Source organism: Stenella coeruleoalba, assembly GCF_951394435.1.
Source record: "Stenella coeruleoalba genome assembly, chromosome: 10".
NCBI classification, from domain to species: domain Eukaryota; kingdom Metazoa; phylum Chordata; class Mammalia; order Artiodactyla; family Delphinidae; genus Stenella; species Stenella coeruleoalba.
In genome coordinates this window covers 48,637,486-48,648,714 of record NC_137156.1, presented here as the reverse complement: position 1 = coordinate 48,648,714, position 11,229 = coordinate 48,637,486, and the positions used below count along the sequence as shown (strand labels likewise).

Genomic DNA, 11,229 nt, shown 5'->3' with positions numbered 1-11,229 from the left:
CGACTAGGACGTGCAAAAATAATTTTTATGCCTCTTTCCCTGGTTATCAGTAAAACTGAGCCAGCAAATGGAAAGCCCATTTCAAGTAGGAAATCAGTCACAGATTTGTTCATCTATAACTCTCCAGGCATTTAGACTAATATATTCCATATGTAATAATAATGTAATTAATACAGAAGAACCATTAAAGGAGATTTCTTTATCTCTACGCAGTCAGAAAAAAATCATCTTTAGTTGAAACAGTGCTTTTCATTATGTTCAAAAGTAATTTGTAATATATATCTATAAATGTAATATAAATTATGGGTATATTTTCCATATTCCAAATATCCGGGCCCCAGAGCGGTTTTGTAGAGCCCGAATTTTTAGTCTCTTTGAACTTCTCTTTGTTTCTCCACCTGTAAAATGTGTTCAACTTTGGGCAAAAGGATAGCTATATTGGGGAGGTGGGGAGATATAAACTGCAATTTCCCGCCTCAAGAATCAACACTAATCCTAATTACACATACCTTGTATATATTTCATAATTAGGTAGCACTCAAATGAACCCACGCGTTTTCAAGAGCTTGCTCTGTGGCTGGAATAAAATCAAGCCTTTCTGATGTGGCGCAGGGGACAGCTGGCTCGCGTTATTTGCGCCAGAGTGGGTCGGAGCGATGCCTGTTGCCTGCAGTGGCGCTTTGCCACGCGCAGAGCTTCCCTGGCCTCCTCGAAAGCAATTCGGGACACCGAGGCCCGCTGTCTCGCTGAGGTCAGGCGCAAAACTGCGATCTAACCCCAGCCAATCTGTCTCCAAAAACGTGAGATGTGATCTCCTTCCTACTTTTTCCTCAAACATCCTGCAGCTCAGGTCAAGGCTAATGTGGAAGAGCCCTGAGTGGTAACAAGATCCCCTAGCCCGGGCTCCCCCGCCAAGCTGCCCTTTCTTTCCTTGCTCTTGATCTTGTGAGTCCTGCTCACAGAACCTCCACGTTGAATATCTTGAAGTCTTGAAAAGCACAGAGTACTTGAGAAATGCAATTCTCCAAGACTTCCCTGAGTCAAAAGAAATCTAAAGCCGACGAGGTGGGAGTGGACGGTGGGGTGATCAGAGCAGAGAGCCAAGCCGAACCCGAAATAAACTGGTGGGACGACACGGGAGAAGTGCTAGGCTGAGCGCGCTCCGTGCCAGCGTTCCAGGAATCTGCTCCTGGGCTGCTGTGCCTGGACCTGCGAGGACCCCACCCGGGCCACTCGCCTAACTTGCTCTCTCCCCCGCCTGGCTGGGCCTTGACCCTGAAAACCTTCGCGCGCTCCCTGTTTCCACTACCGCGAAGACCTGGTAACCGCGTCCGAGTGCATTAAGAGCCGCTTCACTCTAACTCAGACGTGCCAGTATCGATGCTGCTGTGGTTTGAACCTAGGTTGGAAAGCTTCGAGCCGTTCTGCACCGGCGTGTGCGCGCTCAACGAATCCCGCGACCGCCTCGTGTTGCGGGTGAAGAGTTTCCCGTGTGATCGCGTTCGGTTTGGGGAAGCAGGGTCCCGACCTCTCAGCCGGAAAACGCGCTCCCGGAGCGATTACAAGCCGCGTCTGTAATTGCTTATTAACAGCAAATGTTCAGGCTTCTTACCCGCAACGAAACGTGCGGGTATTAATAAACAATAAAATAGGACGGCATCATCTTGCTCTGCTGTCTGCAAAAACGCAGTGGAGAAACAGGCAGCTGGGGCAAAAGGGCTTAATTCCATATCAAACTGATTATTTCACTAATTATTCCACCTTCTGTGTTGCGCTGCAGAGGAGAGGCACAGGGAATCTTAACCGCGAGGCTGCTTTGTTTCTCGGTGTCAGGCCCAACTGAAGATGGGAGGGTGTGGGATCCGAGATTCAGGGAAACTGAGCGTGGATTTTAAATTGTGGGGAGTAAAAGTGATTGCCTCCTGAAAGCAGGCGTGATGGCATGGGGATGAGAGTGTTCCCAGTATCCCACCCCACCGGGGCTTCTGATTCATAAGCTGACGGCTTCTGTCCTCAAGGACTGCAGTGTGCTCTCGCCACCCCTGGAATCCCAAAAGCCCAACGCCGGGTTCCTCTCCACAAACACTTCCCACTGAGTAAAAGGGTGGGGCCGAACAAAAAGTGGTTCCTGCTTGTCGAAGGCCAGAGAGTCCTCTCCAATCGGGAAGAAAGTGTGCCTGAAGTTACAGCCCCCAACGAGGGAAGAGACTTCCTTGGGCCTCTCTCCAGGTCGTCCCAGATCCCCACCCTCAGAGACCGGTGCCTCCCTGCAGGCTGTCAGCTTGCAGAACATTTCTGCCTCCGGCCTCTAGAACCTGCTCCCGCCCTCGCATCCCCCGGCTCAGAGCGCTGTGATGACCCTGCTACGGAGACCTCAAACCCTGTTCCACTAAATTCCAGCGAAATACAGACACCAGGATTGATTCTCACAGCAGGACTGAGTCTCAAAAAAAAAAAAAAAAAGAAAAGAAAAGAAAAAAAGAAAAAAGAAAGAAAGAAAAAGAAATAAAATCAAGCTAAAGGAAAAGAAAGTCGCAGGCTACTCGATCCAATTAGTAAATGCCTAATTGAATTACTGTCACCTCCACCAGCCAATAGGAGGGTCCCGAGGCTGTGGGGCCGCGAAGCCCCTCCCTGGCCTCACATATATAAAGCAGCCAATGACAGCCTGCAACTTTCCAAGTGGTCAACTTGACCGATAGTTTTTCAGTCGAGAAAGGCAGAAAGGCTAGTAGCGCTGGTGGGTGGATGGGGAGAGAGAGCTAAGACCTCTTCTTCCCGTGTGTGCGGGGGAGGAGGGTGGAGGTGCAGAGAGGCAAAAGAGACGCGGAAGGAAAAGGAGAGGGCTTCTCGGTCAGTTTTCGCCTCTTGCCTTCAAATTCAGTGCCCTTTCCTTGTGGAAAGGGCGCTGGGTTCGGGACGCGCGAGTGCGCGCCTTAGCGGTCCGCGTGTCGCCAGGTGGGTAACCCGGCACAGGAGGAAGGGGAAGTTACCTTCCCCTCGGAAGAGGGCGCTGGCTCCCTCATCCTGCCTTTATAATCAGGCCGCGGCCGGAGAGGAAGCAGCCAGCTGCCGTCTGCGCTCTGCAAAGCATGCAGTTAGGGGAGCAGCTCTTGGTGAGCTCGGTGAACCTGCCTGGCGCGCACTTCTACCCGCTGGAGGGGGCGCGAGGCGGTGGCGGCGGGAGCGCCGGCCACCTCCCGGGAGCGGCCCCCTCGCCTCAGAGGCTGGACTTAGACAAAGCGCCCAAGAAGTTCTCGGGCAGCCTCTCGTGTGAGGCAGGGAGCGGGGAGCCCGCAACCGCCGGTGCGGGGGCCCCCGCGGCCATGCTCAGTGACGCCGACGCCGGGGACGCCTTTGCCGGCACCGCGGCCGTGGCCAAGCCGGGGCCCCCGGACGGCCGCAAGGGCTCCCCCTGCGGGGAGGAGGAGCTGCCCTCAGCCGCCGCCGCCGCTGCTGCAGCCGCGGCCGCCGCCGCCAGCGCGCGCTACTCCATGGACAGCCTGAGCTCGGAGCGCTACTACCTCCAGTCCCCCGGGCCTCAGGGCTCCGAGCTGGCCGCGCCCTGCTCGCTGTTCCCGTACCAGGCGGCTGCCGGGGCGCCCCACGGATCTGTGTACCCGGCTCCCAACGGGGCGCGCTACCCCTACGGCTCCATGCTGCCCCCCGGCGGCTTCCCCGCGGCCGTGTGCCCACCCGGCAGGGCGCAGTTCGGCCCGGGAGCAGGCGCGAGCGGCGGCGCGGGAGGCAGCGGCGGGGGAGGCGGCCCGGGCGCCTATCAGTACGGCCAGGGGGCTCCGCTCTACGGGCCGTACTCCGGGGCAGCAGCCGCGGGTTCCTGCGGAGGACTTGGGGGCCTGGGGGTTCCCGGCTCCGGCTTCCGCGCCCACGTCTACCTGTGCAACCGGCCTCTGTGGCTCAAATTCCACCGCCACCAAACCGAGATGATCATTACGAAGCAGGGCAGGTGAGCGCAGCGCGGAGGGGCCCCGAAGCGCGGGGGCAGAGAGGACCTGTGTGGTCCTGAGGGTGGCCGGGAATGGGGGACCGCCGCCCGCCCGCTCCGCTCTTGGCTGGGAGAGTGAGTTTCCGTGCGCAGCCAGTGGGGACTCCGCATCTCCAGTCCGATGTCCCTCCCGTCCGCGCACCGGCGGCTTGTGCAGGGCGCTAAGGCTACGGCTGCTTCCCCCCTTCCTTCTCGTCACCCTCACCTGGACTGACGAGGAGGAGACAGAAATGGAAACTGGGGCTTGTCCACAAAGCTGGATGTCCTAGGTACGCCCGGCCGGCGGTACGCCGGTCCCTGAAGGCGGGCGAGGAGCCGCGGATGCGGGAAGGCTCCAGGGGTGGCTACCCTCTCTGAGCACAGGACATGGGCTCCCGCAGTTTTAGGCGCCAGGGTCTCCGCGGGGCGCATCCGGGGGACGAGCGCGAGGACAAGAGCGCCGGCAACGGGGGCTGGTCCGGGTAGTAGGTTAGGCCGGACCCTGGAGTCAGACGGGGCTGGGGTCCCAGGCCTGAGAAAGTTCGGATACACATCCCACTGCGGGCAGTGGTTACTTCTGGGGAAAGTGAGGGGTGGGTGCTGGGAGAGGGACGTCCCAAGGGGACTTTTAGCCTTACCAGTAGAACTAATTTTTTTTTTACGAGAACAATTTAATGTTCTCTGGAACTTGTACATGTAAAAAACAATGATTTTTAAACATCGTGGAAGAAAATAAATGAGCATCTGAAAGGGTCAAGAACTTGAGTGAGTGGTGCAGAAGGGCGGGGATTGGGGCAAATTATTTCAGAAAAGAGATGTTCCGAGAGTTGCCAACTCAAGAATATTTTACGTAGTGAGGGCCACTTTTCTACCGGTATTCTGTTCGTCTGTAGACTTCTAAATGTCGTCTAAGCGTGGGCCTGTGCCCGGGCGTTCCGATTTACTGGTTCTATTCCCTTGCACAGACGCATGTTTCCTTTCTTGAGTTTCAACATAAACGGACTCAATCCCACCGCCCACTACAACGTGTTCGTAGAAGTGGTGCTGGCGGACCCCAACCACTGGCGCTTCCAGGGGGGCAAATGGGTGACCTGCGGAAAAGCCGACAATAACATGCAGGGTGAGGAGAGAAAGGGCCTGGGCAGGGTGGATCGGCGGGAGCCCCCGACTCAAGACACCACACATTTAAATCTCACATCCCTCCCTCCACATCCGGGGCCTGGAAGTGTTAGGAGTTTCTTTGTGTTGATTATTTGATTAAGGGAGAGAATTGCTAAGTCAGACTTCTTGCCTACTAGTATATAGAATTTTAACCATGACCCTACTCTAGCCCTTCCCTCCACATCCCTACCTTTGAGAAAGGAATTGCTGTAAACTCTCCAGGTGGCAAGGGCATCTGGCATTCTAATCTTCACTTGAGAAGAGGCCTCCCCAAGGTTGAGTTCACCATAAAAATCCAACCACGTTCCATCAGATCTTGCCTGTCTAGCTTCAGAAGCCCCCAAGTTAACCTTCAAGAGGCATCGCCTACTGGTTCCATTTTTACCTTGTCCAAGGAAGGCTGGAAGCACGGGGGCCCTGGGAGGGGAATCAGTAGAGTCTAGTTGGTCTCCACTGGCCTTCTTAAACTGCTAATGATGGGAGACATGTTCTAAATCTAGCTCTTAAATCTTGCCCATAGGTAGTAAATACCCCTCCCCTACCTCCATTTGCAAACAGCCCTTTATGCTTGGGTTTTGTGTTTTGTTTCACTTTCTCTTAGGCAACAAAATGTATGTTCACCCAGAGTCTCCTAATACTGGTTCCCACTGGATGAGACAGGAGATTTCCTTTGGGAAATTAAAACTCACCAATAACAAAGGCGCAAATAACAACAACACCCAGGTAGGGTGACAGAGGAGGTGGTGTCTTCTGGCTGTGGATCTCTTTTCTAATGAGTTTCCATACTCTTCATTGTATTTGTAATATTTGCAGGTACCTGTTGCTTGCCTCTTTCTGGTCTTTTTTTTTTTTTGACCTTTCTCATTTTTATTTATTTATTATTTTTCCTGCTGGATTTCAGTAACAGTGAGTTAACTGTTAGGAGCAGAAATACTGAAAACTTTTGGCGACTTAGGAAACCAAGAGGCAAGAGTGTTTATTTAAACACACATACCCAGCTATGTTTTAAGTTTCAAAAATGGCAATAGAAAGTTAGCTGTTGCTGGGGAGCAAGCAGGAGTGGCATTCCAAAATACAGAATTTGTCAAAATCGACTTTACTTTTTCGATTTGGCAGCTCTTTTCTCTGTACCATTTGCAGATGATAGTCTTACAGTCTTTACACAAGTACCAACCACGACTGCACATCGTTGAAGTCACAGAAGATGGCGTGGAGGACTTGAACGAGCCCTCCAAGACTCAGACCTTCATCTTCTCAGAAACGCAGTTCATTGCAGTGACTGCCTACCAAAACACCGATGTGAGTGCCCCATGGTCCCCAAGAATCCCTGAAGCTCAGTCCAGCGTGAGACAGAAAACACTCAATGACTGTTTTTTTCTCCCTTGTCTAGATAACTCAACTAAAGATTGATCACAACCCCTTTGCAAAAGGCTTCAGGGACAACTATGACTCGTAAGTGCACCTTTATTTTTCCTTGCCTGGTCATCTTTGAACAAGACATATCGAATCAGACACTTTCTTGAGACCATATTCTAGGAAGAGCTTTCGCGGTTGGGATTTTTGCCTATTTTTATTTTTGCATATTTTTGGCCTTGACTAATCTTGCTTTAGAATTTTCACAGAAGGGTTTTGTTCATTTCTAAAGAAATGTTAAGGGATTAAAAATGAGGAGTTTTTTTTTAACATTTGAGTGGAGATCTGAAATTTTCATAATCTGCATTTATATGCCTTCCTTTCCATTTGATCCCAGTTTTTTTATTCTCTCAGGAGCAGGGATTATTATTCCCTCTCATTTTTTTACATAAGAAAAACCTGACACTAAGAGGATGTCATTTTCACAACATCAAACAGCAAGGCCCCACAGATGCCTTTTAAATCTGGGATTTCTACCCACCATGGCCAGCATTCCTTCCCTACCACTGAAGGGAGAGTTGCTCCAAGTTATTCCAAGTTCTAGGACTTGCAAAGATGGATTTTCTACAGTTTAAATGCTTAATGCCTGGGAGGAAGCTTTTTCTTCCGTGGTGGGAAATTTGGCCGCAATGAGCGAAGTCCAGCTAAAATGGGCAAGTGCATCCCTACTATCTCCACCCCTCCACTCAACAGACCAGCACTCCTGCTCTAGAGCCTTCTTCATTTCTGGGAGGTAGATTGTTTGGGGACAACATTAGGGGTTTTTTTTAAGTGTTTCTCTTTATATTGTAGCATGTACACCGCTTCCGAAAATGACAGGTTAACTCCATCTCCCACGGATTCTCCTAGATCCCATCAGATTGTCCCTGGAGGTCGGTACGGCATTCAGTCCTTCTTCCCGGAGCCCTTTGTCAACACTTTACCTCAAGCCCGATATTATAATGGCGAGAGAACCGTGCCACAGACCAACGGCCTCCTTTCACCCCAACAGAGCGAAGAGGTGGCCAACCCTCCCCAGCGATGGCTTGTCACACCTGTCCAGCAACCTGGGACCAACAAACTAGACATCGGTTCCTATGAGTCTGAATATACTTCCAGCACCTTGCTCCCATATGGTATTAAATCCTTGCCCCTCCAGACATCCCATGCCCTGGGGTATTACCCCGACCCCACCTTCCCTGCAATGGCAGGGTGGGGAGGTAGAGGTTCTTATCAAAGGAAGATGGCAGCTGGACTCCCGTGGACCTCCAGAACAAGCCCCCCTGTGTTCTCTGAAGATCAGCTCTCCAAGGAGAAAGTCAAAGAAGAAATTAACTCTTCTTGGATAGAGACACCCCCGTCCATCAAGTCTCTTGACTCCAATGATTCAGGGGTGTACACCAGTGCTTGTAAGCGAAGGCGGCTGTCTCCTAGCTCCTCTAGCAATGAAAATTCTCCCTCCATAAAGTGCGAGGATATCAATGCTGAAGAGTACAGTAAAGACACCTCAAAAGGCATGGGGGGGTATTATGCTTTTTACACGACTCCCTAAAGAGTTATTTTAACCTCGTCAAAATGAGCTAACTTTTTGCCGATGGACTTGGTGGTGTTTTTTTGTTGTCTTCTTTGTCTAGGTTGCCAAAAAGACGTTTGCCTTCCACCCTGATGCATCCCGTTTTGTGCAATTCTCTAAAAGAAGGTGCCAAAGCTTTTTGATTGCTTCAGGTAACTGAAACAAGCCTAGCATTTTTTTCTTTTTTAATAAAATTAATGGAGGACTTTCAAGTGTTTTTAACTTTGAAGGTGATTCAAAGTTATGGATTTATTTATTGGAGACACTAGACATTCAAAGAACTGGGCTGTGAAGATTGAGTGCCTAGTGCCATCAAAGGTGTTGAAAGCTTTGGTTCTCATTTTTATTTGTAAATCTGTAGGCAAATAGAAGCCCAGAGTGGCAAGATGTTTTGCTTCTGGAATAGAAGGGTGGGACTTAACCTTCAACAAGGGACTTTTGCTGTTATCTTTCTGCTAGGGACAAAAGATCTTAGGCCTGGGAGGCAAGAACTTTGTGAAGGTGCTGGTTTGACCTGACTTTGATTCTTCCCAGGCATGTACTAGGCCTCTGCTGTGTGCCTGGGTGGCTTGTAGGACTTAGGAGACAGCAAGGGAGGGGGGCACCAGAAAACAAACAAACAAAAACGGAGAGTTTTAAAGTGTACAGTTGTGTGCTTAGATACACTGTAGAATAATGTGGAAAATACTGTACAAATAGTCTATGTAGGTATACGAGATTATGTAAAATTGGTGCTTTGGCTTTTTAAAGAATTTGCAATTCACCGGACCACAGCTGCAGGAGCAGGGGAAGTTTCGTCATCCCCACAACATAAGGGAATATTCTGTTTACTTCTTAGTTAAGAATGTATTCAGCTACTGTACTAACTTGAAACGTGCTAAGGAAAACCCCCATGTCATCCTCTTCCTCCGCCACCCCCACTTCCCAACTTGGTAATGTGAGGAAACAGAAACCTGACGTCCCAGCTCCTATAGGCTTTCTAGAGACCTTGGATTTTTATGTACAGTCATAGTCATTTTTAATAAATGTAGTTCATTAAGGGAACAGGCATAGCCCTGTCTTCTGTACTATGGGTCTTCATCTTTGTTTCAAAAATCTTAGTTTGCTTCTTCCTCCACCCTCCTCCAGCAGGAACCCTGTCCCACCAACCCACTCCCCCCGCCCACCACTAGAATCTCTAAGTGGACAGTGTCTTCGTTGAGGGGGTGGGGATGCTCTTGTTTATCTTTTTTCCTTGTAGATGAATGGGGTTATTTCCTCACCGCACTGGGAAGTCTGGACAATGGGGATTGGAGCTGGGGAGGGGGGAGGAGGGTTGCTGCCGAGATGCAAGATTGCCCACAGCAGGCTTGATACGGGCCTAGGAAACCTCCACCCCCAGCCCTTGGCGTCCGGGCCTCTCCTGGACCTCCTTGGGGTCTCCCATCCCCGGATCCACATGGGCTCCCTGGGCACCCTCGCGGCCCTCTGGGCGCCCACGAGTTCCGGATCCCTGAGGCCAAGCGGGAGCGGGCCGCCCCCACCCCCGCTGCCACCTGCGGCTTCCTTCTTCCCGGAGCCCCGGGCGCCGCCGCGGGGGCAGCTGCGGTCCGGGCCGCTGGGGATGCGGCGGGAGCGCAACGCAGCTCTGCGAGCAGCGGCCGGGGAACCGGTTGCCTAGCTTTTAGCTCCACTTTTTCGGCTCTCAGTCCGCGGGAGGGGCCTGGGCCCTCGGAAGAGTTAAACCAAGGAGTGCGGCGAAGGGCCCTTTGTCCCCCTGCCAGACATCCCGCCGCGCTTATCTGCAGACGGCTTCTGGCCCAGCTTGCAATCCTTTCCAGCCCCCTCCCGACGCTCCCGGGGTAAAGGTCTGGCCGGGAGTGTCATTCTGCTAACTGCGTGGCGCGGAAATGCAGCTGCTAAGAGGATTAGTTCTGGGAGGCGAGCGATCGGCCCGGCCCTCCTCCCCTTCTGCGCCCAATTAAGGCCGCCGAGAGCTCGCACCTCGCTTCTCTGCGGTTTCCAGTTCCCACCGCCCTTCCCGGTTCCGAGTCCTTCTCGCGCCGCCTGTGACCTTGGGGTCTCGGACTCTAGCCCCGCGTCTCCGACGATGCCTGTTGAAAACGCTTTGCCCAAACCGCCCCGAATTTTACTGGAGCTGGAAGCGAAAGCCTTGAAATTTGGTTAATGTGTGTTTATTGTAGATGACGGACTCAGACTGGGAGAGGAGGACTAGGACACCCCTAACCCGGTCTGCGCGCCCCCCGCCCCAACCCCAAGGAACCCGAGCGTATTGGGAGATGCGATGGAATTTCGAAAGGTGTTCTCCTTTTCTGCCCTCTAGAAAGACTGCAAATGCTAATCACGTCCGGGATAAAGCAGACACTGGCCCCAGTCTATTTCCAGTCCTGTATATTTTTGCACCGTACAGTAAAAAGAACTTGGTACTTGTGAAAAGTCCCTCACAGTGTTTAATAGAAACGTAAGTGGCTGAGTGGCCCCAATTAACACCTTGTGATAAGGCATTCCTAAGATGGAGTGTCAGACACCAAATTGTGAAGAGATGTATCTAATTAATCCTCCTAGGATGACACCGATAAACAAGCCTCTATTTAAATAAAGATCAAGGACTCGGCGCCCCGTTTGTTTACATTCTCCGCCGGAGTCCCAGCGTTTGCGCCCTCGCAGGCGGCGTTCCCTGCGCTGGGGCGCGAGGGCGGGGGCTGTCTGGGTGGGGGAGCACCGGCTAGGGGGGGTCGTTGGTTCGCCTCCGTTCTAGCCCCAAACAGAAATATGCAATTAGACAAATTGCAACGAAAGAGGAAAAAGAAGTGCAAGAAGGACACGACTCTAACTTGGAAATACTATTGTCATTTTCCACGCGTGTCCTTTACATCGCCAAACACTTTTTGGTTGTCCGAGTTTTTAAAAGGAAGGCAAACAAAACAGCCTTCTACTCGTAGCCCCAGGAAGTCTTTTCTGCTTTGGGGAGAACTCGGAGCGGGACCTTCCCCGCTCCCCACTCGGCCTCGGCACGAGTTCGCTCCTCGCTGCCCCGGGATTCCTCCTCCAGGGTGCTGAAGCCCAGAAGCGCTGGGGTGCGGGGTAGCTATCCTGGGGGGTGGGGTGGGGAGCCATC

General features: G+C 52.1%; 1 protein-coding gene across 2 annotated transcripts; it reads left to right on the top strand.

Moving 5' to 3' along the window:
• Positions 1–3,092: 3,092 nt before the first annotated feature.
• On the top strand, positions 3,093–8,256 carry EOMES (eomesodermin; the record flags this gene model as incomplete). Of its 2 annotated transcripts, none has more annotated exons than XM_079933118.1 (6): positions 3,093–3,967; positions 4,951–5,105; positions 5,748–5,869; positions 6,287–6,445; positions 6,537–6,598; positions 7,409–8,256. In XM_079933118.1, 6 exons carry the CDS (start codon positions 3,093–3,095, stop codon positions 8,088–8,090), a joined length of 2,055 nt encoding a protein of 684 aa, XP_079789244.1. In that variant the 3' UTR covers positions 8,091–8,256. The 2 variants fall into 2 exon arrangements, with proteins under 2 accessions (XP_079789244.1, XP_079789243.1); XM_079933117.1 differs by having other exon boundaries at positions 7,352–8,256.
• Positions 8,257–11,229: the final 2,973 nt, after the last annotated feature.